The sequence below is a fragment of the Haemorhous mexicanus genome, unplaced genomic scaffold (genome assembly GCF_027477595.1).
Source record: "Haemorhous mexicanus isolate bHaeMex1 unplaced genomic scaffold, bHaeMex1.pri scaffold_216_ctg1, whole genome shotgun sequence".
Classification (NCBI taxonomy): Eukaryota; Metazoa; Chordata; class Aves; order Passeriformes; family Fringillidae; genus Haemorhous; species Haemorhous mexicanus.
In genome coordinates, this window is record NW_026776043.1 from 5,272 (window position 1) to 31,078 (window position 25,807).

At 61.5% G+C, this 25,807-nt stretch overlaps 1 protein-coding gene across 2 annotated transcripts; it reads left to right on the forward strand.

The window, feature by feature from the left end:
- Positions 1 to 532: 532 nt before the first annotated feature.
- On the forward strand, positions 533 to 25,336 carry LOC132322946 (filamin-A-like). 2 transcript variants are annotated; one of them, XM_059837701.1, is made up of 12 exons: positions 533 to 863; positions 3,970 to 4,342; positions 8,467 to 8,715; positions 10,146 to 10,243; positions 11,540 to 11,687; positions 13,861 to 13,979; positions 14,875 to 14,952; positions 16,973 to 17,135; positions 18,195 to 18,395; positions 21,668 to 21,806; positions 23,604 to 23,727; positions 25,198 to 25,336. In XM_059837701.1, the coding sequence occupies exons 2-12, from the start codon at positions 3,994 to 3,996 to the stop codon at positions 25,204 to 25,206; spliced, it is 1,677 nt and encodes a 558-aa protein (XP_059693684.1). In that variant the 5' UTR covers positions 533 to 863; positions 3,970 to 3,993; the 3' UTR covers positions 25,207 to 25,336. The 2 variants fall into 2 exon arrangements, with proteins under 2 accessions (XP_059693684.1, XP_059693685.1); XM_059837702.1 differs by lacking the exon at positions 25,198 to 25,336 and adding an exon at positions 24,458 to 24,497.
- The last annotated feature ends 471 nt before the right edge of the window (positions 25,337 to 25,807 follow it).

Below are 25,807 nucleotides of genomic sequence, written 5' to 3' on the forward strand. Positions count from 1 at the left end.
CCCCACCCCATGCTTTGGGGTCCCCCTGACCCCCCGACCCCAAAGTCCCCCCCATAAATCCCCCATAACCCCCCATGTCCCCATGACCCCCCCCCATCTTTAACCCCCCCTCCCACGGCCCCGACCCCCACCCCAAATCCCGACCCCCACCCCTTAACCCCCCCCCAGACCCCTCCTTATGGGGTCCCCATAAATTCCCCCCTCCCCAAATCCCCCCCCACCATGGGGGTCCCCCAGACCCCTCCCCACTCCGTGACCCCCCCCTCTTAATGGGGTCCCCAAATCCCCCCCAGCCCCTCCCCCAGCCCCCCCAATTCCCCCCACGGGGATTCCCAGACCCCTCCTCACCCCAAACCCCCCCCGAACCCGCCCCTCCCCCTTTTGGGGGTCCCCAAATCCCCCCCAGACCCCCCCGGCCCCTCCCCGCCCCCCCCCAGCCCCCCCGGCCCCCCCCCCGGGGCGGGGCTCGCTCCTCTCGTTACCAATTAAGGCTCCGCGCGCGCCGCGCGAGCCCCCGGTACCGGCACCGCCACCGCGCGGGGCCCCCGAGCCCAGCCCGGCACCGGCACCGGCACCGGCAACAGCTGCCGAACCCACCGGGACCGCCGAACCCACCCCCGGGACCCCCGAACACAGCCCGGGACCGGCACCGGCACCGGCAACAGCTCCCGAATCCACCGGGACTGCCGAGCCCACCCCCGGACCCCCGAACCCAACCCCGGGACCACCGGCACCGGCAACAGCCCCCGGGACCACCGGGACCACCGAGCCCAGCCCGGACCCCCGAGCCCACCGGGGTCCGGCACCGGGACCGGACCCCGACCCAGCCCGGGACCACCGGGACCACCAGGACCGAGCACCAGGTGAGGACCCCCCCCCCCCCAGCACCGCTCTGTCCCGGGACCCCCGAGACCCCCCCCTCCAGGGAACCAACCCCAGGTCGGGACCCCCGGGACCCCCGAGACCCCCCAGGGAACCAACTCCAGGTCGGGACCCCCCGGGACCACCGAGACCCCCCAGGGACAGACCTCAGGTCGGGACCCCCGACCCCCGGGTAGCCCCAGGACCCCCGGGACCACCGAGACCCCCCCAGGGACCCAGGTCGGGACCCCCCGACCCCCGGGTAGCCCCGGGACCACCGAGACCCCCCCGGGACCAAGCTCAGCTCGGCACCCTCCACCCTGGGTGGCCCCAGGACCCCCCCCAGGGACCGACCCCCGGGACCCCCGGGACCCCCGGTGCCGCCCCCCACCAGGATGGCAGGGTCTGGGGGGGCGCCAGGGGCACCCCGAGTTTGGGGCTCCCCCGGGAATGGGGCTGGGGACCCCCCTAAGGGGTGACCCCGATTTTGGGGTCCGAGACCCCCTTGAGAAACCCGTGGGGGGGGGGGGGCGTTTTGAGGGACCCCCTCAAAATGGGGCTGGGGACCCCCTAATGGGGTTGAGGACCCCCAAATGGGGCTGGGGGACCCCTCTGAACGGGACCCCCTCCCCTTTCTGGGGAGTCTGAGCAGCCCGGGGTGGTCGGGCCCCCCCCTTTTTGGGGTGGGGGTCCCTGTCTGGGGTCGGGGGGGCCCCTCCAGGGGAGTCTGGGACCCCGGGAATGGGGAGGGGGCAACAGGGCGGGGACCCTCCCCTGACTCCCCCCCAATTTGGGGCCGATTTTGGGGGGGGGGGGGGATCACCCCAAATTGGGGCACCCTGGAGACCACCAAAGTTTGGGGTGCCCCAAAAGGGGGGGCTCGGGGAGGGTCCCCCATTATGGGGGTCTCTCATTTTGGGGTGCCCCAATGGGGGTGCTCAGGGGGTCCCCCACTACGGGAATCCCCCATTTTGGGGGTCCCCCATTACAGGGATGCCCCGTTATGGGAATTCCTCATTATTGGGGGGGTCCCTCATTATTGGGGTCCCTCATTATTGGGGGGGGTCCCTCATTATTGGGGTCCCTCATTATTGGGGGGGGGGTCCCTCGCTCTGGGGATTTCCCTATTAGGGGCTCCCCTCATTTTGGGGGTCCCTCTATGGGATCCCCCCTCCTTGTGAGGCTCTCTCATTAATGGGATCCCTCACTATTGGGGTTCCCCGTTATAAGACCCCCCCCCATTATTAGGACCCCCCATTATTAGGATCCCCCATTATTAGGATCCCCCATTATTAGGATCCCCCATTTTAGGGGTCCCCCGTTATTAGGATCCCCGTTATTAACACTCCCTGCTATCAGGATCTCCTGTTTTGGGGTCCCCCGTTATTAGGATCCCCCATTATTAGGATCTCCCATTATTAATATTCCCCGTAATTGCACTCACCTGTTATTAGGCTCCCCAATAATCAGGATCCCCCGTTATTAGGATCTGCCATTTTGGGGTCCCCCGTTATTGGCTCCCCCAATAATCAGGATCTCCCCTCATTAGGATTCCCCGTTATTAACGCTCTCCTGTTATCAGGATCCCCCGTTATTAGGATATCCCATTATTAGGGCTCCCCGTTATTAGGATATCTCATTATTAGGGCTCCCCGTTATCAGGATCCCCCGTTATTAGGATATCCCATTATTAAGGGTTCCCCGTTATCAGGATCCCCCATTATTAACGTTCCCCGTTATTTGACTCCCCAATAATCAGGATCCCCCGTTATTAGGATTCCTGGTTATTTGGCTCCCCAATAATCAGGATCCCCCATTATTAGGATATCCCATTATTAGGGCTCCCCGTTATTAGGATCCCCCGTTATTAGGATTCCTGGTTATTTGGCTCCCCAATAATCAGGATCCCCCATTATTAGGATATCCCATTATTAGGGCTCCCCGTTATTAGGATCCCCCGTTATTAGGATCCCCCGTTATTGGCTCCCCAATAATCAGGATCCCTCGTTATTAGGATCCCCCGTTATTGGGATTCCCCATTATTCTGTTCCCTGATAATCAGGATCCCCCGTTATTAGCACTCCCCGTTATTCAGCTCCCCGTTATCAGGATCCCCCGTTATCAGAATCCCCCGTTATTAACGTTCCCCGTTATTTGACTCCCCAATAATCAGGATCCCCCGTTATTAGCACTCCCCGTTATTTGGCTCCCCAATAATCAGGATCCCCCGTAATTAGGATCCCCCGTTATTGGGATTCCCCATTATTCTGCTCCCCGATAATCAGGATCTCCCGTTATTAGGATCTCCCGTTATTAGCACTCCCCGTTATTTGTCTCCCCAATAATCAGGATCCCCCGTTATTAACGTTCCCCGTTATTCTGCTCCCCGATAATCAGGATCTCCCGTTATTAGAATCCCCCGTTATTAACGTTCCCCGTTATTAGAATCCCCCATTATTAACGTTCCCCGTTATTAGAATCTTCCGTTATTAGAATCCCCCGTTATTAGGATTCCCCGTTATTGGCTCCCCAATAATCAGGATCCCCCGTTATTAGAATCCCCCGTTATTAGCACTCCCCGTTATTAACGTTCCCCGTTATTGGCTCCCCGATAATCAGGGTCTCCCGTTATTAGGATCTCCCGTTATTAGCACTCCCCGTTATTCGGCTCCCCGTTATCAGGATCCCCCGTTATTAGAATCTCCCGTTATTAACGTTCCCCGTTATTCTCTCCCCAATAATCAGCATCCCCCGTTATTAGAATCCCCGGTTATTAACGTTCCCCGTTATTAGGATCTCCCGTTATTAGGACTCCCCGTTATTAGAATACCCGTTATTGGGATTCCCCGTTATTGGCTCCCCAATAATCAGGTTCTCCCGTTATTAGCACTCCCCGTTATTAACGTTCCCCGTTATTCGCTCCCCAATAATCAGGATCTCCCGTTATTAACGTTCCCCGTTATTAGCTCCCCAATAATCAGAATCCCCCGTTATTAACGTTCCCCGTTATTCTCTCCCCCGTTCTCCGCCTCCCCCTAATCCCTCTCTCCGCTCCCTCCCCTCCCTCTGCCCTCCCTCCCTCCCTCCCTCCCTCCCTCCCGGCCGCAGCCTCCCCGCCCCCGGCCCCGCACCATGAGCGCCGCGCCGGGCGGGCGGGGCCGCGCGGAGCCGGCAGCGGAGCCCGCCGAGATGCCGGCCACCGAGAAGGACCTGGCGGAGGACGCGCCCTGGAAGCGCATCCAGCAGAACACCTTCACCCGCTGGTGCAACGAGCACCTCAAATGCGTCCAGAAACGCGTGGGCAACCTGCAGACCGACCTGGGCGACGGGCTGCGCCTGATCGCGCTGCTCGAGGTGCTCAGCCAGAAGCAGATGGGCCGCAAGTACAACGCGCGCCCCACCTTCCGCCAGATGCAGCTGGAGAACGTCTCGGTGGCCCTGGAGTTCCTGGAGAGGGAGAACATCAAGCTGGTGTCCATCGGTGAGGGCGGGGAGGGGGCGAGCGGAGCTGGGGAGGGGGCGAGAGGGGGCCCGGCGGGGTGGGGAGGGGCTGGGAGTTGCGGAGGAGTTGGGATTTGGGGGAAAAAAGGAGATTGGAGGGGTTGGTTTGGGGAGAAAACGTCTTAAAATGAGCTCGGAAATTGGGGAGGGGGGCGTGAGATCCTTCCCTCCCCCTCCCGGAAAAGTTTGGGGGGTGGGGAGGGGCTGGGAGTTATGGAGGAGTTGGGATTTTGGGGGAAAAAAGGAGATTGGAGGGGTTGGTTTGGGGAGAAAAGGTTCTAAAAGGAGCTTGGAAATTGGGGAGGGGGCCTGAGATCCCTCCCGGAAAAGTTTGGGGGGTGGGAGTTATGGAGGAGTTGGGATTTTGGGGGGAAAAGGGAGATTGGAGGGGTTGGTTTGGGGAGAAAACGTCTTAAAATGAGCTCGGAAATTGGGGAGGGGGCGTGAGATCCCTCCCGGAAAAGTTTGGGGGGTGGGAGTTATGGAGGAGTTGGGATTTTGGAGGATAAAGGAGATTGGAGGGGTTGGTTTGGGGAGAAAACGCCTTAAAATGAGCTCGGAAATTGGGGAGGGGGCGTGAGATCCTTCCCTCCCCCTCCCGGAAAAGTTTGGGGGGTGGGGAGGGGCTGGGAGTTATGGAGGAGTTGGGATATGGGGGGAAAAAAGGAGATTGGAGGGGTTGGTTTGGGGAGAAAAGGTTCTAAAATGAGCTCGGAAATTGGGGAGGGGGCGTGAGATCCCCCCTCGGAAAAGTTTGGGGGGTGGGAGTTATGGAGGAGTTGGGATTTTGGGGAAAAAGGGAGATTGGAGGGGTTGGTTTGGGGAGAAAAGGTTCTAAAATGAGCTCGGAAATTGGGGAGGGGTCCTGAGATCCCTCCCGGAAAAGTTTGGGGGGTGGGAGTTATGGAGGAGTTGGGATTTTGGGGGGAAAAGGAGATTGGAGGGGTTGGTTTGGGGAGAAAACGTCTTAAAATGAGCTCAGAAATTGGGGAGGGGGCGCGCGACCACCCCCCCCCCCCAAAAAACTTTTGGGGAATTGTGGAGGAATTGGGATTTTGGGGCGAAAAAAGGAGATTCCAGCGTTTTGTGTGGGTGAGAATGAGGTGAAAAGCTCTGAAAATGGGCCCGGAAATTGGGGAGGGGGCGTGCGACCACCCCCCAAAAAAAAACCTCCGGGGGGTTCGGGGGGAAATGGGAATTGGGGAGAAAATCGGATTTTGGGGTTTGAGTTGGTGAAAAATGTGAATTGTGCCCCAAATGGGCTCCGGAATTGGGGAGGGGGCTCCTGGAGGAGCGGCGGGGCTCGGCAATTTGGGGAGGGGGTCCTCTGGGGGACCCGCGGCCTGCGGAGGAAGGGGAGGGGTCCCTGCGAGAGGAGGAGGGGGCGGGTCCGGGTGGTGAAAAAGCGGCGAATTCGGCCCAAACTGGGAATTGGGGAGGGGGCTCCTGCGGGACCCCCGGAAATGGGGGAGGGGGGGGACTGGGAGACCCCAGACCCTCAAAATGGGGAGGGGTCTCTGAGGAAGGGAAGCTCGAACTGGTTGTACTGGTGAGGAGGGGGAGGGGGCGGGACCCCGACCCCAAAAGGCCCCAGAAATTGGGGAGGGGTCCTGGACGAGCCCAAAAATGGAGGGGAGGGGTCCGCTGGGAGACCCCAAAAATGGGGAGGGGTCTCCAAGAGGGGAAGAATACAACTGGTCCCGATTGGGGGGACCCCCCCTCAAAAAGGACCCCGAAATTGGGGGGGGGGTCCTGGAGAGGCCGAACCCCCCCTGATAATTTGGGGGGGGTCCCGGGGGGCGCAGAGACCCCTCCCCAAATAACCCCGCAGTGATAAGGGGGGTCCTGAGACCCCTCCCCTTTATAGGGGAATAACTTGGGGGACCCCCCCCTATATTTAGGGCGGGGCTTTGGAGACCCCTCCCCCCAAATTTGGGACACGCCCCTCATTTAGGACGCCCCCCCCCCCTCAATTTGGGACCCCAAAATTAAAGGGGGGGGGTCCTGGAGACCCCTCCCCCAAAGGGGGGCTCCTCCTTTTCACAGGGCCGTGGTTGGGACCCCCTCTCAATTTGAGACCCCTCCTCAATTTGAGACCCCCCCCCCAATTTTGGATTCTCCCCCCCCTCCCCAATGGCGACCCACAAAATTAAAGGGGGGGGGGCGGGGAGGGTCCGGCCGCTCCTCCCACGCAGGAATTTGGGGAGGGGGCGCCGCTTGCGGGGCTCGAGGGGGTCCCGGGGGGTTCCCAGGGGTCTCGGGGGGTCCCGGAGGGTTTTTTGGGGGGGGGTCCGGGGGGGGTGGGGCTGGGGGCGGGGCCTCGGCCGTGGCCGAGCCCTTATAAGGCCAAAAAATGCTGGAGCGGGAGGGGAGGGGCCGCGGCCCATCCCCCACCCCGGCCCCGCCCCTCCCCCTCCCCCCATCCGCCCCCAACCCCCCCCCCCAGAGCGGGGGGCGGGGCCAGGCCGGGGCCCCTCCCCCCACAAAAAACCCGCGCGAGGGGGGCGGGGAGAGGGGGAGACCCCGGAGGGGATTTGGGGACCCCCGGAAAGGCCCAAAAACCCCAAAAGGGACCCCAAAAAGGGGAGCGGGGGCGGGGCACGGCCCCGAGACCCCAAAAACCCCAAAAGGGACCCCAAAAAACCCCAAAAGGGACCCCAAAATCGGGAATGGGGGAGGGGCACGGCCCCGAGACCCCCGAAACCCCAAAAGGGACCCCAAAAACGGGAGCGGGAACTGGGGACACCCCAAAAACCCCAAAAGGGATTTGGGGACCGGCCCGAGACCCCCAAAGGGACCCCAAAAGGGCCCCAGAGCAGCGACGGGCGCTGGGAACCTCCCCTGACACCCCAAAAACCCCAAACGGGATTTGGGGCCACGCCCGGACACCCCAAAAACCGCACGGGGGGGGCGGGGCCACACCCCGAACCCCCAAAGGCAAGAACGGGAACTGGGGACCCCAAAATGCTGCGGGGACTTGGGGACACGCCCGGGACCCCAAAAACCTCAATGGGGACTTGGGGACACACCCGGGACCCCAAAAACCTCAGCGGGGGGGTGGGGGCACACCCTGACACCCCAAAAACCACAGCGGGGACTTGGGGACACGCCCGGGACCCCAAAACTGCTAAAGGGGACTTGGGGACACGCCCGGGACCCCAAAAACCTCAGCGGGGACTTGGGGACACGCCCGGGACCCCAAAAACCTCAGAGGGGACTTGGGGACACACCCGGGACCCCAAAAACCTCAGCGGGGGGTGGGGGCACACCCTGACACCCCAAAAACCACAGCGGGGACTTGGGGACACGCCCGGGACCCCAAAAACCTCAGAGGGGGGTGGGGACACGCCCGGGACCCCAAAAACCTCAATGGGGACTTGGGGACACGCCCGGGACCCCAAAACTCCTCCCAGGGACCCCAAAACCCCTGGCAGGGTCCCCTGGGCCCCCCCGTTCCCAGCGGGACCCCCTCGATGGCCCTGCCACCCCCGTGCTGTGGCCTCAGGGTGTCCCCAGGTGTCCCCAAGCTGAGCCGTGTCCTGTCCCCACCCCTGCGGTGGCACTGAACTGTCACTGTCCCGGGATGGCCCCTGGTGTCCCCTGTCCTTTTGGGGTGTCCCCAGTGTCCCCTGTCCCTGCGGGGTGGTCCCCAGTGTCCCCAATCCCTGTGGGGTGTCCCCAGTGTCCCCAGTCCCTGCGGGGTGTCCCCTGGTGTCCCCTGTCATTTCAGGGTGTCCCCAATCCCTGCGGGGTGTCCCCAATGTCCCCCCCATCCCATGTCCCTGTGTCCCCTTGTCCCCCCATCCCTTGGTGTCCCCCCATGTCCCCTCTGTGTCCCCTGATGGCTCTGTTCCCCCATGTCCCCGTGTCCTCCTGTCTCCCTAGTGTCCCTGCTGTCCCCAATGTCCCCAATGTCCCCTGGTGTCCCCGCAGACAGCAAGGCCATCGTGGACGGGAACCTGAAGCTGATCCTGGGGCTGATCTGGACGCTCATCCTGCACTGTGTCCCCTGTGTCCCCAGTGTCCCCCAGTGTCCCCAGTGTCCCTGCTGTCCCCTGTGTCCCTGCTGTCCCCAATGTCCCCAATGTCCCCGTGTCCCCGCAGACAGCAAGGCCATCGTGGACGGGAACCTGAAGCTGATCCTGGGGCTGATCTGGACCCTCATCCTGCACTACTCCATCTCCATGCCCATGTGGGACGAGGAGGATGAGGAGGAGGCCAAGCGCCAGACGCCGAAGCAGCGGCTGCTGGGCTGGATCCAGAACCGCCTGCCCCAGCTGCCCATCACCAACTTCAGCAAGGACTGGCAGAGCGGGCGGGCACTGGGGGCACTGGTGGACAGCTGTGCGCCAGGTGAGGGACACCAGGGACACTGGGGACACTGGGGACATCGGGGACACTGGGGATGGGCACTGGGAGCACTGGGATGGGCACTGGGATGGGCACTGGGAGCACTGGGAGCTGCTGCCCATCACCAACTTCAGCAAGGACTGGCAGAGCGGCAGGGCACTGGGGGCACTGGTGGACAGCTGTGCGCCAGGTGAGGGACACCGGGGACACTGGGGACACTGGGGACATTGGGGACATTGGGGACACCGGGGATGGGCACTGGGAGCACTGGGAGCACTGGGATGGGCACTGGGATGGGCACTGCCCATCACCAGCTTCAGCAAGGACTGGCAGAGCGGCCGGGCACTGGGGGCACTGGTGGACAGCTGTGCGCCAGGTGAGGGACATTGGGGACATTGGGGACATTAGGGACACTGGGGACATCGGGGATGGGCACTGGGATGGGCACTGCCCATCACCAACTTCAGCAAGGACTGGCAGAGCGGGCGGGCACTGGGGGCACTGGTGGACAGCTGTGCGCCAGGTGAGGGACACCGGGGACACTGGGGACAGCAGGGACACTGGGGATGGGCACTGGGAGCACTGGGATGGGCACTGGGATGGGCACTGGGATGGGCACTGGGAGCACTGGGAGCACTGGGAGCTGCTGCCCATCACCAGCTTCAGCAAGGACTGGCAGAGCGGGACTGGGGGCACTGGGGACAGCTGTGCGCCAGGTGAGGGACATTGGGGACATTGGGGACATTGGGGACACTGGGGATGGGCACTGGGAGCACTGGGATGGGCACTGGGATGGGCACTGGGAGCACTGGGATGGGCACTGCCCATCACCAACTTCAGCAAGAACTGGCAGAGGCGGGCGGGCACTGGGGGCACTGGTGGACAGCTGTGCGCCAGGTGAGGGACACTGGGGACACTGGGGACATCGGGGACATTGGGGATGGGCACTGGGATGAGCACTGGGAGCACTGGGAGCACTGGGAGCACTGGGACGGGCACTGGGATGGGCACTGGGAGCACTGGGATGGGCACTGCCCATCACCAACTTCAGCAAGGACTGGCAGAGCGGGCGGGCACTGGGGGCACTGGTGGACAGCTGTGCGCCAGGTGAGGGACACCGGGGACACTGGGGACATTGGGGACATTGGGGAATGGGCACTGGATGGGCACTGGGGGGACTGGTGGACAGCTGTGCGCCAGGTGAGGGACACTGGGGACATTGGGGACATTGGGGACACTGGGGACATTGGGGACAGCTGTGCGCCAGGTGAGGGACACCGGGGACACTGGGGACACTGGGATAGGCACTGCCCATCACCAACTTCAAGAAAGCAGACTGGCAGAGCGGGACTGGGGGCACTGGGGGCACTGGGATGGGCGCTGGTGGCGCTGGTGGCCCCTGGCTGAGCCCTGTCCCCTGTCCCCTGTCCCAGGGCTGTGCCCTGACTGGGACTCGTGGAACCCCAACCGGCCGGTGGAGAACGCGCGCGAGGCCATGCAGCAGGCGGAGGAGTGGCTGGGCATCCCCCAGGTGACACGGGGACACGGGGACACTGGGGACACCCCCTGCCACTGTCCCCATCCCTGACCCCCCAGGGGACACCCCCTGCCACTGTCCCTGTCCCTGACCCCTCCAAGTGACACCTGGGGACACTGTCTCCCTGCTGGCTCCATCCCTGTCCCTGTGCCAGATGCCACACACACCTGTGCTGATGTCCCCTGTCCCTGTGCCGATGTCCCTGTCCTTGTTGCAGGTGACACACACACCTGTGCTGATGTCCCTGTGCTGATGTCCCTGTGCTGATGTCCCCGTCTCTGTTCCTGTTCCTGTCCCCGTGCTGATGTCCCTGTGCTGTGCTGATGTCCCTGTCCCATCACCTGTCCCTGTCCCCGTGCTGATGTCCCTGTGCTGATGTCCCTGTCCCCTTACCTGTCGTAGGTGACACACACATCTGTGCTGATGTCCCTGTCCCCTCACCTGTCCCTGTGCTGTGCTGATGTCCCTGTGCTGATGTCCCTGTCCCTGTCCATGTCCCTGTCCCCATGCTGATGTCCCCGTGCTGATGTCCCTGTCCCCTCACCTGTCCCCTCACCTGTCCCCATGCCGATGTCCCTGTCCCTGTCGCTGTCCCCTCACCTGTCCCGGTGCTGATGTCCCTGTGCTGATGTCCCTGTCCCCTCACCTGTCCCTGTCCCTGTCCCTGTGCCGATGTCCCTGTCCCTGTCGCTGTCCCCTCACCTGTCCCTGTCCCCGTGCTGATGTCCCTGTCCCTGTCCCTGTCCCCTCACCTGTCCCTGTCGCTGTCCCCGTGCCGATGTCCCTGTCCCTGTCGCTGTCCCCTCACCTGTCCCTGTCCCTGTCCCTGTGCCAATGTCCCTGTCCCTGTCTCTGTCCCTGTGCCGATGTCCCTGTCCCCGTGCCGATGTCCCTGTCGCTGTCGCTGTCGCTGTCCCTGTCCCTGTCCCCGTGCCGATGTCCCTGTCGCTGTCCCTGTCCCTGTGCCGATGTCCCTGTCCCTGTCCCCGTGCCGATGTCCCTGTCCCTGTGCCGATGTCCCTGTCCCTGTCGCTGTCCCTGACCTGTCCCCATGCCGATGTCCCTGTCCCCGTGCCGATGTCCCTGTCCCTGTCCCTGTCCCTGTCCCTGTCCCTGTCCCTGTCCCTCTCCCTGTCCCTGTCCCTGTCCCTGTCCCTGTCCCTGTCCCTCTCCCTGTCCCTCTCCCTGTCCCTGTCCCTGTCCCTGTCCCTGTCCCTCTCCCTGTCCCTGTCCCTGTCCCTGTCCCTGTCGCTGTCGCTGACCTGTCCCCGTGGTCCCCTCCCCTGCCAGGTGATCACCCCCGAGGAGATCGTGGACCCCAACGTGGACGAGCACTCTGTCATGACCTACCTGTCGCAGTTCCCCAAGGCCAAGCTCAAACCCGGCGCCCCCCTGCGCCCCAAGCTCAACCCCAAGAAGGCTCGGGCCTACGGGCCAGGTGAGGGGGCTGGGACCCCCGGGACCCCCGGATCTGGGGGCTGGGACCCCCGGGACCCCCGGGGCTGGGGGCTGGGACCCCCGGGACCCCCGGATCTGGGGGCTGGGACCCCCGGGACCCCCGGATTTGGGGGCTGGGACCCCCGAAGTGGGACCCCCGGATTTGGGGGCTGGGACCCCCGGGACCCCCGGATTTGGGGGGTGGGACCCCCGAAGTGGGACCCCCGGATTTGGGGGGTGGGACCCCCGGGACTCCCAAAGTGAAACCCCCGGGACCCCCAGATTTGGGGGAGTGGGACCCCTGGGACCCCCGAATTTGGGGGGTAGGACCCCCGAAGTGGGACCCCCGGATTTGGGGGGTGGGACCCCCGAAGTGGGACCCCCGGGACCCCCGGATTTGGGGGCTGGGACCCCCGAAGTGGGACCCCCGGATTTGGGGGGTGGGACCCCCGGGACCCCCGGATTTGGGGGAGTGGGACCCCCGAAGTGGGACCCCCGAATTTGGGGGGTGGGACCCCCGGGACTCCCAAAGTGGGACCCCCGGGACCCCCGGATTTGGGGGTGGGACCCCCAGGACCCCCAGATTTGGGGGGTGGGACCCCCGAAGTAGGACCCCTGGGACCCTCGAATTTGGGGGAGTGGGACCCCCGGGACCCCCGAAGTGGGACCCCTGGGACCCCCGAATTTGGGGGAGTGGGACCCCCGGGACCCCCGAAGTGGGACCCCTGGGACCCCCGGATTTGGGGGAGTGGGAAATGAGGAGCCCCAAATGAGCCCCCAGAAAGGTTCAGGGTCTCTGGGCCAGGTGAGGGGGGCTGGGACCCCCAAGATCCCCCATGGGACCCCCGGGGTGGGTCTGGGACCCCCAAGGTCGGTCCAGGACCCCGAATTGAGTCTGGGGTCTCTCAGGGATGGAGCCCACCGGGAACGTGGTGCAGCAGCGCTCCCAGTTTGGGGGGGATCGGTGGATTTGGGGTGGGTTTGGGTGGGTTTGGGACCCCCCAGGTGGCTCTGGGACCCCCAGGGTGGGTTTAGAACCCCCCGAGGTCGGTCCAGGACCCCGAATTGAGTCTGGGGTCTGGCAGGGATGGAGCCCACTGGGAACGTGGTGCAGCAGCGCTCCCAGTTTGGGGGGGATCAGTGGATTTGGGGGGGTTTGGGGGGGTTTGGGACCCCCAGGGTGGGTCTGGGACCCCCCGAGGTCGGTCCAGGACCCCGAATTGAGTCTGGGGTCTGGCAGGGATGGAGCCCACTGGGAACGTGGTGCAGCAGTGCTCCCAGTTTGGGGGGGATCGGTGGGTTTGGGGGGGGTTTGGGGGGGTCTGGGACCCCCGGGGTGGGTCCAGGACCCTGAATTGAGTCTGGGGTCTGGCAGGGATCGAGCCCACCGGGAACGTGGTGCAGCAGCGCTCCCAGTTTGGGGGGGATTGGGGTGGGTTTAGGACCCCCCAGGTGGCTCTGGGACCCCCAGGGTGGGTCTGGGACCCCCGAGGTCGGTCCAGGACCCCGAATTGAGTCTGGGGTCTCTCAGGGATGGAGCCCACCGGGAACGTGGTGCAGCAGCGCTCCCAGTTTGGGGGGGATCGGTGGATTTGGGGGGGGTTTGGGGGGGTCTGGGACCCCCAGGGTGGGTTTGGGACCCCCGGGGTGGGTTTAGAACCCCCCGGGGTGGGTCCAGGACCCCGAATTGAGTCTGGGGTCTGGCAGGGATCGAGCCCACCGGGAACGTGGTGCAGCAGCGCTCCCAGTTTGGGGGGGCTCGGTGGATTTGGGGTGTGTTTGGGTGGGTTTGGGACCCCCGGGGTGGCTCTGGGACCCCCCGAGGTCGGTCCAGGACCCCGAATTGAGTCTGGGGTCTGGCAGGGATCGAGCCCACCGGGAACGTGGTGCAGCAGCGCTCCCAGTTTGGGGGGGTCTGGGGGGGTTTGGGACCCCCAGGGTGGGTTTGGGACCCCCGGGGTGGGTCTGGGACCCCCAAGGTCGGTCCAGGACCCCGAATTGAGTCTGGGGTCTCTCAGGGATGGAGCCCACCGGGAACGTGGTGCAGCAGCGCTCCCAGTTTGGGGGGGATTGGTGGGTTTGGGGTGGGTTTGGGGGGGTCTGGGACCCCCGGGGTGGCTCTGGAACCCCCCAAGGTCAGTCCAGGACCCCGAATTGAGTCTGGGGTCTGGCAGGGATCGAGCCCACCGGGAACGTGGTGCAGCAGCGCGCCGAGTTCACGGTGGAGACGATCAGCGCGGGCCAGGGGGAGGTGCTGGTCTACGTGGAGGACCCCGAGGGGCACCGCGAGGAGGTGGGGGGGCTTGGGGGGTCCTGGGGGGTCCTGGGGGGGTTTGGGGGGGCTTGAGGGGGTCCTGGGGGGTCTTGGGGGGGCTTGGGGGGGGTCCTGGGGGCGCTTGGCGGGGTCCTGGGGGGGAATTGGGGGGTCCTGGGGGGGCTTGGGGGAGTCCTGGGGGGGTTTGGGGGGGTCCTGGGGGGAACTTGGGGGGTCCTGTGGGGGCTTGGGGGGCTCCTGGGGGGTTTTGGGGGGGCTTGGGGGGGGTCCTGGGGGGTCTTGGGGGGGCTTGGAGGGGTCCTGGGGGGGTCCTGGGGGCGCTTGAGGGGGTCCTGGGGGGGCTTGGGGGGGTCCTGAGGGGGTCCTGGGGGGGCTTTGTGTGTTTGGGGGGCGGTTGGGTATTTAAGGGGGGGGGGTTTGGGGTATTTTGAGGGGATTTTGGGGGAGTTTTGGGGGATTTTGGGGGGGTTGGGGGATTTTGGGGAGTTTTGGGGATTTTGGGGGAGTTTTGGGGGATTTGGGGGGGATCCTGGTGGGTTTGGGGGATTTTTTGGGGTGTTTTGGGGGAGTTTTGGGGTTTTTTTATTTTGAGGGTTTTGGGGCTGGGGGGAGTCCGGGAAATCCAGGGAAATTTGGGGTGGGGGGCTCAGGGTTGGGCTCTGGGTGGGTTTCGGGGTGGGGAGGGGTCTCTGCCTGTTGGATTTTGGGGGAGTTTTGGGTTTTTTGAGGGTTTTGGGGGGGATTTTGGGGGAACTTTGAGGTTTTTTTGTGAGGATTTCGGGATATTTTGGGGGGGATTTGTTGTATTTTGGGGGACTTTTGGGGTTGTTTTTTTTTTTAAATTCTGGGGGGGGTCCCGAGGGGTTTTGGGGTCTCTGGGGGGGGGGGTCTGACCCCGGAGCCCCCTCCCCAGGCCAAGGTGGTGGCCAACAACGACAAGAACCGAACGTTCTCCGTGTCCTACGTGCCCAAAGTCACCGGCGTCCACAAGGTCGGGGGGCTGAGCAATTCCGGGGGTCCCCGAATAATTTTGGGGGTCCCTGAATAATTGGGGGGGGTCCTGGGGCATTTTTGGGGGTCCCCGATTAATTTTGGGGGTCCCCGATTAATTTTGGGGGTCCCTGAATAATTGGGGGGGGGTCCCGGGACATTTTTGGGGGTCCCTGATTAATTTTGGGGGGGGTCCTGGGGCATTTTTTGGGTCCCTGATTAATTTTGGGGGTCCCTGATTAATTTGGGGGGGTCCCGGGACATTTTTGGGGGGTCCCCGATTAATTTTGGGGTCCCTGAATAATTGGGGGGGGTCCCGGGACATTTTTGGGGGTCCCTGATTAATTTTGGGGGGGGTCCTGGGGCATTTTTGGGGGTTCCCGATTAATTTTGGGGGTCCCCGATTAATTTTGGGGGGGTCCCTGATTAATTTTGGGGGTCCCCGATTAATTTTGGGGTCCCTGAATAATTGGGGGGGGTCCCGGGACATTTTTGGGGGTCCCTGATTAATTTTGGGTGGGGTCCTGGGGCATTTTTGGGGGTCCCCGATTAATTTTGGGGGGGTCCCCGATTAATTTTGGGGGTCCCCGGTTAATTTAGGGGGGTCCCCGATTGATTTTGGGGGTCCCCGATTAATTTTGGGGTCCCTGAATAATTGGGGGGGGTCCTGGGGCATTTTGGGGGTCCCCGATTAATTTTGGGCCATCCCGGGACATTTTTGGGGGTCTCCGATTAATTTTGGGGTGTCCCTGATTAATTTGGGGGGGTCCCGGGACATTTTTGGGGGGTCCCCGAATAATTTTGGGGGTCCCCGATTAATTTTGAGGAACCTTGGGGCATTTTTGGGGGTCCCCGATTAATTTGGGGGGGGGTCCTGGGGCAATTTTTGGGTCCCTGATTAATTTTGGGGGATCTTGGGACATTTTTGGGGGTCCCCGAATAATTTTGGGGGATCTTGGGGCATTTTGGGGCTGTTCTGAGCCATTTTTGGGGCAGTTTTGGGGCTTTTTCCCTCCCCTCTCACTCCCCCGTCCCTCCCTCACTCCCGGGGTTTTTTCGGGGGGTCCCCCCATTTTTTGGGGTCCCGATTCATTTTTTGGGGTCCCCAAGACATTTTGGGATAATCCTAGGGTGGTTCCGAGCCATTTTTGGGGCAGTTTTGGGGCTTTTTCCCTCCCCTCTCACTCCCCCGTCCCTCCCTCACTCCCGGGGTTTTTTCGGGGGGTCCCTCCCGATGATCCCCCCCCCATTTTTTGGGGTCCCGATTCATTTTTTGGGGTCCCCAAGACACTTTGGGATATTTCTGTGGGGGTTCTGAGCCATTTTTGGGTCGTTCCGAGCCATTTTTGGGGCAGTTTTGAGCAGTTTTCCCCTCTCCCACCTCCCCCGTCCCTCCCTCGCTCCCGGGGTTTTTTCGGGGGGTCCCTGCCGATGACCCCCCCCCATTTTTTGGGGTCCCGATTCATTTTTTGGGATCCCCAAGACACTTTGGGATAATCCTAGGGTGGTTCCGAGCCATTTTTTGGGGCAGTTTTGAGCTGTTTTCCCCTTTCCCACCTCCCCCGTTCCTCCCCCGTTCCTCCTTCGCTCCCAGGGTTTTTTCGGGGGGTCCCTGCCGGTGACCCCTCCCCATTTTGGGGTCCCGATTCATTTTTTGGGGTCCTCAAGACATTCTGGATGTTCCATGGGGGGTTCTGACCCATTTTTGGGTCGTTCCGAGCCATTTTTGGGGCAGTTTTGAGCTGTTTTTCCCTCCCCCGTTCCTCCCTCGCTCCCGGGGTTTTTTCGGGGGGTCCCTGCCGATGACCCCCCCCCATTTTGGGGGTCCCGATTCATTTTTTGGGGTCCTCAAGACATTCTGGATGTTCCATGGGGGGTTCTGACCCATTTTTGGGTGGTTCCGAGCCATTTTTGGGGCAGTTTTGAGCTGTTTTTCCCTCCCCCGTTCCTCCCTCGCTCCCGGGGTTTTTTCGGGGGGTCCCTGCCGGTGACCCCTCCCCATTTTGGGGGTCCCCCCGCAGGTGACGGTGCTGTTCGCGGGCCAGCACATCGCCAAGAGCCCCTTCGAGGTGCAGGTGGGCCGGGCGGCCGGGGACGCCGGGCGGGTGACGGCGGCGGGGCCGGGGCTGGAGCCGCTGGGCAACGTGGTCAACAAGAGCACGCACTTCGACATCTGCACCGCCGGTGGGCGGGGGGCTCGGGGGGCTCGGGGGGGGCTGGGGGGGGCTTTGGGGGGGGAGTTTGGGGGGTCCTGAGGGGGTTTGGGGGGGATTTGGGGAGGTTTTGTGTGGGTTTAAGGGTAATTTTGGGGAGTTTTGGGAGGGTTTGGGGGGTCCTGGGGGAGGTTGGGAGGAATTTGGGGGAGTTTTGGGGGGTCCTGGGGGGTTTGGGGGGTCCTGAGGGGTCCTGGGGGGGTTTTGGGGGGTCCTGGGGAGGTTTGGGGGGGATTTGGGGAGGTTTTGGGTGGGTTTAAGGGTAATTTTGGGGAGTTTTGGGAGGGTTTGGGGGGGTTTGGGGGGTCCTGGGGGGGGAGCTTGGGGGGTCCTGAGGGGGTTTGGGGGGTCCTGGGGGGGTTTTGGGGGGTCCTGAGGGGGTTTGGGGGGGATTTGGGGAGGTTTTGCGTGGGTTTAAGGGTAATTTTGGGGAGTTTTGGGAGGGTTTGGGGGGTCCTGGGGGGGGTTGGGAGGAATTTTGGGGGATCCTGGGGGGGTTTGGGGGGTCCTGAGGGGGTTTGGGGGTCCTGGGGGGTTTGGGGGGTCCTGAGGGGTCCTGGGGGGGGTTTGGGGGGTCCTTGGGGGGGTTGGGGGGTCCTGAGGGGTCCTGGGGGGGTTTTGGGGGGTCCTGGGCGGGGTTGGGAGGAATTTCGGGGAGTTTTGGGAGGGTTGGGGGGGTCCTGGGGTGGGTTTGGGGGGTCCTGGGGGGGCTTGGGGGGAGTTTGGGGGGTCCTGAGGGGGTCTGGGGGGCATTTGGGGAGGTTTTGGGTGGGTTTAAAGGCAATTTTGGGGAGTTTTGGGAGGGTTTGGAGGGTCCTGAGGGGGTTTGGGGGTCCTGGGGGGGGTTGGGAGGGGTCTGGGGGGGTTTGGGGGGTCCTGGGGGGGTTTGAGGGGTCCTGGGGGAATTTTGGGGAGGTTTGGGGGGGATTTGGGGAGGGGGTCTCTGGGGGGATTTGGGATTTTTGGGATTTCCCTGCGCATTTTCCCCTTCCTGCCCTAATTTGAGGAGGGGTCTCTCCCCCCGTCACAGGCGCAGGCCCGGGTGAGGTGGGGGTCTCCATCGTGGACCCCAGCGGGCGCCGCGGGACCCCCGAGGCGGTGCTGGAGGACCGTGGGTCTGGGGGCTTCCGCTGCTCCTACAAACCCCAGAGCGAGGGTCCGCACCTGGTGCACGTCACCTTCGGGGGGGCGCCCATCCCCCGCAGCCCCTTCAGCGTCACCGTGGGCCAGGGTGAGACCCCTCCCCAAATTCACACCCGGGGGGGATGGCGGGGTTGTGCCCCCTCCCCAAATTCACACCGGGAGGGGATGGGGGAGTTGTGCCCCCTCCCCAAATTTGGGGGTTCTGGGTTTTGGTGTCGCTGAGTTTGGGGGTTCTGCTCTTCAAGGGGCTCCGAGTTGGGGTCTCTGGGACCCCCTCCCCAAATTCGGGGTCTCTGTCCTTCGCACCCCCTCCCCAAATTCGGGGTCTCTGTCCTTCAAACCCCCTCCCCAATTCGGGGTCTCTGGGACCCCCTCCTCAAATTCGGGGTCTCTGTGCTTCAAACCTCCCCCAAATTCGGGGGTCTCTGTCCTCTGATCCCCCTCCCCAATTCGGGGGTCTCTGTCCTTCAAACCCCCTCCCCAAATTCGGGGGTCTCTGTCCTTCAAACCCCCTCCCCAAATTCGGGGTCTCTGTCCTTCACACCCCCTCCCCAATTCGGGGGTCTCTGTCCTTCACACCCCCTCCCCAATTCAGGGGTCTCTGTCCTTCAAACCCCCTCCCCAAATTCGGGGGTCTCTCTCTCTCTCTCTCTCTCCCTCCCCCCCCCCCGGGGGGTTCCGGGGCTGTCGCTGCTTTTGGGGGGGGTGGTCTCGAGACCCCTCCCCCGTGACTTTGCTTTCTCTCTCCCTGTCCGTCCATCTGTCTGTCCCTCCCTGTCCCTCTGTCCCCTCCCTGTGTCCGTCTGTCCCTCTGTCCTCTCCTTGTCTGTCTGTCTGTCTGTCTGTCCCTCCCTGTCCCTCTGTCTGTCCCTCTGTCTGTCCCTCCCTGTCCCTCTGTCCCTCTCTGTCCCTCTGTCTGTCCCCTCCCTGTCCCTCTGTCCCTCTGTCCCTCCCTGTCCCTCTGTCCCTCCCTGTCCCTCTGTCCCTTCCCTGTCCCTCTGTCCCTCCCTGTCCCTCTGTCCCTCTGTCCCTCTGTCTGTCCCTCTGTCTGTCCCTCTCTGTCCCCTCTGTCTGTCCCTCTGTCTGTCCCTCCCTGTCCCTCTGTCTGTCCCTCTCTGTCCCCTCCCTGTCCCTCTGTCTGTCCCTCCCTGTCCCTCTGTCTGTCCCCTCTCTGTCCCTCAAGCTCCGCCCGGGCTCTCCTGGGGACCCCACTGACGGTGAGGGGGGGTCTGGGGGGGATGGAGGGGAGGGGTCCCCAAATTTGGGAATTTCCGGGGACTTTTTGGGGGATTTCCCAGAATTTGGGGATTTCCTGGAATTTCTTGGGGATTTCCTGGAATTTTTGGGGATTTCTTGGAATTTTTTGGGGATTTCCTGGAAGTTTTGGGGATTTCCCGGCGATTTTTGGGGATTTCCTGGAATTTTTGGGGGATTTCCTGGAATTTTTGGGGATTTCCTGGAAGTTTTGGGGATTTCCTGGAATTTTTGGGGATTTCCTGGAGATTTTTGAGGCTTCCCACGGGATTTTTTTGGGGATTTCCTGGAATTTTTGGATTTCTTGGAAGTTTTGAGGATTTCCTGGCGATTTTTGAGGCTTCCCATGGGATTTTTTGAGGATTTTCTGGAATTTTTGGGGATTTCCCGGCGATTTTTGGGGGATTTCCTGGCAATTTTTGGGGATTTCCTGGAATTTTTGGGGATTTCCTGGAATTTTCCTCTTTCCTCCCCTTCTTTCTCCTTCCCCTCCTTGGATTTTTGTGTATTCCGGGGCATTTGGGGATTTCCCGGTTTTTTGGGGGGTTTTTTTGGGATTTCCCGAGTTTTTTTGGGGTTTCCCGAGGTTTTTGGGGTTTCCCGAGGATTTTTGGGGTTTCCCGAGGTTTTGGGGGATTCCCGAGGTTTTTGGAGTTTCCTGAGGTTTTGGGGGGATTCCCGAGGGTTTTTTTTGGGGTTTCCCGAGGTTTTTTGGAGTTTCCCGAGGATTTTTGGGTTTCCCGAGGATTTTTGGGGTTTCCCGAGGTTTTTTGGGGTTTCCCGAGGTTTTTTTAGGGTTTCCCGAGGTTTTTTAGGGTTTCCCGAGGTTTTTTAGGGTTTCCCGAGGTTTTTTAGGGTTTCCCGAGGTTTTTTAGGGTTTCCCGAGGTTTTTTGGGGTTTTTCGCTCTTTCCCCGGGGTCTCCTCAGGCTCCCGGGTGCGGGGCTGTTTTTGGGGTGCGGGGGCTGATTCTGGGGCTGTTTCTGGGGCTGTTTTGGGGCTGTTTTGGGTTTGTTTCGGGTCTGTTTTGGGGCTGTTTTGAGGCTGTTTTGGGCTGTTCTGGGGCTGTTTCGGGTTCATTCTGGGGCTGTTCTGGGGCTGTTCTGGGGCTGTTCTGGGGCTGTTTTGGGGCTGTTCTGGGGTTTGTTTTGAGGCTGTTTTGGGTTTGTTTTGGGGCTGGTTTGGGTTTGTTTTGGGGCTGGTTTGGGTTTGTTCTGGGGCTGTTTCTGGGGCTTTTTGGGGCTGTTCTGGAGCTGTTTTAGGTTTGTTCTGGGGCTGTTTTAGGGCTGTTTCTGGGCTGTTCTGGGGCTGTTTTGGGGCTGTTTTGGGTTCGTTCTGGGGCTGTTTCTGGGGCTTTTTGGGGCTCTTCTGGGGCTGTTTTAGGGCTATTTTGGGGCTGTTTCTGGGGCTGTTCTGGGGCTGTTTTGGGGCTGTTCTGGGGCTGTTTTTGGGGCAGTTTTGGGTTTTTTCTGGGGCTCTTTTGGGTTTGTTCTGGGGCTGGTTTGATTTCGTTCTGGGGCTGTTTTTGGGGCCGTTCTGGGGCTGTTTCTGGGGCAGTTCTGGGGCTGTTTCTGGGGCTGTTCTGGGGCTGTTCTGGGGCTGGTTTGGGGCTGTTTTGGGTTTGTTCTGGGGCTGTTCTGGGTTTGTTCTGGGGCTGTTTTGGGTTTGTTCTGGGGCTGTTCTGGGTTTGTTCTGGGGCTGTTCTGGGTTTGTTCTGGGGCTGTTTTTGGGGCTGTTTTGAGGCTGTTTCGGGTTCGTTCTGGGGCTGGTTTGGGTTTGTTCTGGGGCTGTTCTGGGGCTGTTTTGGGGCTGTTCTGGGGCAGTTCTGGGGCAGTTCTGGGGCTGTTCTGGGGCTGGTTTGGGGCTGTTTTTGGGGCTGTTTTGGGGCTGTTTTGGGGCTGTTTTGGGTTTGTTCTGGGGCTGTTTTGGGGCTGTTTTTGGGGCTGTTTTGGGTTTGTTCTGGGGCTGTTCTGGGTTCGTTCTGGGGCTGTTTCTGGGGCTGTTCTGGGTTCGTTCTGGGGCTGTTCTGGGGCTGTTTTGGGGCTGTTTCGGGTTCGTTCTGGGGCTGTTCCGGGGTGCAGCCCCCCCTGACCCCCCTGTCCCCCCAGCCTGCAGCCCGGGCGCCGTGCGGGCCGAGGGCCGGGGGCTGCAGCCCAAGGGGCTCCGCGTGAACGAGCCCGCCGACTTCAAAGTGCACACCCGGGGAGGGGGGCAGCGGCGACCTCAAGGTCACCGTCAAGGGACCCAGTGAGTCCTCAGCTGGGGAGGGGTCCCTCAACCTGGGGAGGGGTCCCTGAACCTGGGGAGGGGGTCCTGGGTGTAGGGGAGGGGGCTGGAGGGGGATTTGGGGGAGTTTAGGGGGGGATTTGAGGGGTTTTGGGGGGGGGTGAGGGGGATTTAGGGACCCAGTGAGTCCAGGGGGCGCGGCTGGAATTTGGGGAGGGGTCTCTGGGTTTTGGGGAGGGGGCTGGAGGGGGTTTTGGGGGGGTTTTACGGGATTTTGGGGGGGTTTGGGGACACTCTGAAGGGGTTTGGGGACAGCTCTTGTCCCCTCCCAAAGGACCCAGTGAGGCTGGGGGAGGGGTCCCTGAATTTGGGGAGGGGTCCCTGAACCAGGGAGGGATCTCTGAACCTGGGGAGGGGGTCCCTGAACTTGGGGAGGGGGTCCTGGGTTTTGGGGAGGGGGCTGGAGGAGGATTTGGGGGAGTTTGGGGGCAGTTTGGGGGGGTTTGAGGGGGATTTGTGGACCTGAGGGGGCACCCAGTGGAGTCCTGAATTTGGGGAGGGGTCCCTGAACTTGGGGAGGGGATCCCTGAATTTGGGGAGGGGGGCTGGAGGGGGTTTGGGGGAGTTTTGGGAGGGATTTGAGGGGTTTTGGGGGGGTTTGAGAGGGTTTGGGGACAATTCTTGTCCCCACCCAAGGGACCCAGTGAGTCTGGGGGGGGGGCTGGAATTTGGGGAGGGGTCTCTGAATTTGGGGAGGGGTCTCTGAATTTGGGGAGGGGTCTCTGAATTTGGGGAGGGGTCTGGATGGGGATTTGGGAGGTATTGAGGGGTTTTGGGGGCATTTCAAGAGGGTTTCGGGGCTCTGCACCCCAATTTTGGAGGGGTTGGGGTGTCTGGGGGGATCCCAAATTTGGGGAGGGGTCCCTCAATTTGGGGAGGGGGCTGGAGGGGGATTTGGGAGGATTTTGAGGCCCTGGAGCAGGAGGATTTGGGATTTGGGGTGATCCCATTCCCGAGTGCCTTTTTTGGGGTTTTTGTGCCATTTTTTGGGGGTTTTGTGCCATTTTTTGGGGTTTTTGTGCCATTTTTGGGGTTTTCTGCCATTTTTGAGTTTTTTGGGGGTTTTTTTGGGATTTTGGGGTTTTTGGCCATTGGGGGTTTGGTTTTGGGGCTGACCCCGGGTTTGGTGCCCCCCAGAGGGTCTGGAGGCCCTGGAGCAGGAGGATTTGGGGTGATCCCATTCCCGAGTGCCTTTTTTGGGGTTTTCTGCCATTTTGGGGGATTTTTTTTGGGGTTTTTTTGGGATTTTTTGGGGTTTTTTGGCCATTGGGGGTTTGGTTTTGGGGCTGACCCCGCGTTTGGTGCCCCCAGAGGGTCTGGAGGCCCTGAAGCAGAAGGATTTGGGATTTGGGGTGATCCCGTTCCCGAGTGCGGTTTTTGGGGTTTTCTGCCATTTTTTGGGGTTTTTGGGGTTTTTTTTGGGGTTTTTGTGCCATTTTTTTGGGTTTTTGGGGGGGTTTTTTTGGGATATTTGGGGTTTTTGGCCATTGGGGGTTCGGTTTTTGGGGCTGACCCCGGGTTTTGGTGCCCCCCAGAGGGTCTGGAGGCCCTGGAGCAGAAGGATTTGGGGTGATCCCATTCCCGAGTGCCTTTTTTGGGGTTTTTGTGCCATTTTTGGGGGTTTTTGTGCCATTTTTGGGGTTTTTTTGGGTTTTTTGGGTTTTGGGTTTTCGGGATTTTTGGTTTTTTGGGATATTTGGGGTTTTTGGCCATTGGGGTTCGGTTTTGGGGCTGACCCCGGGTTTTGTTGCCCCCCAGAGGGTCTGGAGGCCCTGAAGCAGAAGGATTTGGGGGATGGAACCTTCGGGCTCGAGTATTTCCCCACCGTGCCCGGGAATTACACGGTGGGAGTGACCTGGGGAGGGCAGCACGTGCCGCGCAGGTACTGGGGGAACTGGGAGGGACTGGGAGGGACTGGGGGGAACTGGGAGGGACTGGGAGGGACTGGGGGGGATTGGGGGGGACTGGGAGGGGATTGGGATCAAACTGGGGGGGACTGGGGGGGACTGGGATGGACTGGGAGGGGACTGGGGGGGGATTGGGAGGGGATTGGGAGGGACTGGGGGGGATTGGGATCAAACTGGGGGGGACTGGGATGGACTGGGAGGAGATTGGGGGGAACTGGGAGGGGATTGGGAGGGGCTGGGATGGACTGGGAGGGTTTGAGGGCACTGGTTTGGACTGGGTGACCATGGGTGACAATTTGGGGCCATTTTTGGAGTTTTTGGGGTTTTTGTGGCCGTTTTTGGGCCATTTTTATGGGTTTTGGGGCCGTTTTTGTGGGTTTTGGGGCCGGTTTTGTGGTTTTTGTGGGTTTTGGGGCGTTTCTGGGGCCATTTTGGGGTTTTTGGGGCGTTTTTGGGGCCGTTTAGGGGTTTTTGGGGCCATTTTTGTGGTTTTTGGGGCTGTTTTTGTGGGTTTTGGGGCATTTTTGTGGTTTTTGGGGCCGTTTTGGGGCCGTTTTTGTGGTTTTTGGGGGGTTTTGGGGCCATTTTTGGGGTTTTGGGGCCATTTTGGGGCCGTTTTTGTGGGTTTTGGGGTAGTTTTTGTGGGTTTTTGTGGTTTTTGGGGCCGTTTTTGGGGTGTCGCTGACGCAGCACGCTGTCCCCCAGCCCCTTTGAGGTGACAGTGGCCCCCGAGGGTGGCGCCCCCAGTTTGGGCACTGGGAGGGACTGGGTGACCGTGGGTGACCATTGGGTGACCGTGGGTGACAATTCGGGATTTTTGGGGCCGTTTTGGGGCCATTTTTGTTGTTTTGGGGGCTGTTTTTGGAGTTTTTGGGGCCATTTTGGGGCCATTTTTGGAGTTTTTGGGGCCATTTTGGGGCCATTTTTGGAGTTTTTGGGGTTTTTGGGGACATTTTTGTGGTTTTTGGGGCCGTTTTTTTTGGGACCGTTTTGGGGCCGTTTTTGTGGTTTTTGGGGGTTTTTGGGGTTTTGGGGCCGTTTTTGTGTTTTTTGGGGGTTTTTGGGTGCCGGTTTTTGTGGTTTTTGGGGCTGTTTTGGGGCCGTTTTGTGGGTTTTTTGGGGCCATTTTGGGGGTTTTTGGGGCCGTTTTCGGGCCATTTTTGTGGGTTTTGGGGCCATTTTTGTGGTTTTGGGGTAGTTTTTTGTGGTTTTTGGGGGTTTTTTGGGGCCATTTTTGTGTTTTTTGGGGGTTTTTGGGGCCGTTTTGTGGTTTTGGGGCCATTTTTGTGGTTTTTGGGGCTGTTTTGGGGCCGTTTTGTGGGTTTTTGGGGCCATTTTGGGGGTTTTTGGGGCCGTTTTCGGGCCATTTTGGGGTTTTTGGGGCTGTTTTTGTGGTTTTTGGGGCCGTTTTTGGGGTGTCGCTGACCCGCCACGCTGTCCCCCAGCCCCTTTGAGGTGACAGTGGCCCCCGAGGGTGGCGCCCCCCGGGTCAGGGCCTGGGGGCCCGGCCTGGAGGGGGGGGTGGCCGGGAAAGCCGCGGATTTCATGGTGGAGGCCATCGGGGACGACGTGGGGACCCTCGGTGAGAGCGGGGCCGGGGGGGGGGTCGGGGGGATCGGGGGGGGCTGGGGGGGGATTTGGGATTTTGGGGGGATTTTGGGGGATTTCGGGAGGTTAAGGGAGGATTGGAGTTTTGGGAGTTGAGGATTTGGGGGGATTTTAGGGGGGTTTAGGGGAGGATTTGGGATTTTGGGGGGATTTCGGGGGGGGGCTGGGGGAGGGGATTTGGGATTTTTGGGGGGATTTTGGGGAGGTTTAGGGGAGGATTTTTGAATTTTGGGGGGGATTTTGGGGGATTTTAGGGAGGTTTAGGGGAGGATTTGGGATTTTGGGGGGATTTTGGGGGGATTTCGGGGAGGTTTAGGGGAGGATTTGGGATTTTGGAGTGGATTTGGGGGGATTTTAGGGGGGTTTAGGGGAGGATTTGGGATTTTGGGGGGATTTTGGGGGGATTTTGGGGGATTGTAGGGAGGTTTAGGGGAGGATTTGGGATTT

Coding starts and splice junctions, on each gene's coding strand:
- LOC132322946 (XM_059837701.1), top strand. CDS start 3,994: ATGAGCGCCGCGCCGGGCGGGCGGGGCCGCGCGGAGCCGGCAGCGGAG. Junction 10,244..11,539: donor AGTGGCTGGGCATCCCCCAG/GTGACACGGGGA, acceptor CTCCCCTGCCAG/GTGATCACCCCCGAGGAGAT. Junction 13,980..14,874: donor CCGAGGGGCACCGCGAGGAG/GTGGGGGGGCTT, acceptor CCCCCTCCCCAG/GCCAAGGTGGTGGCCAACAA.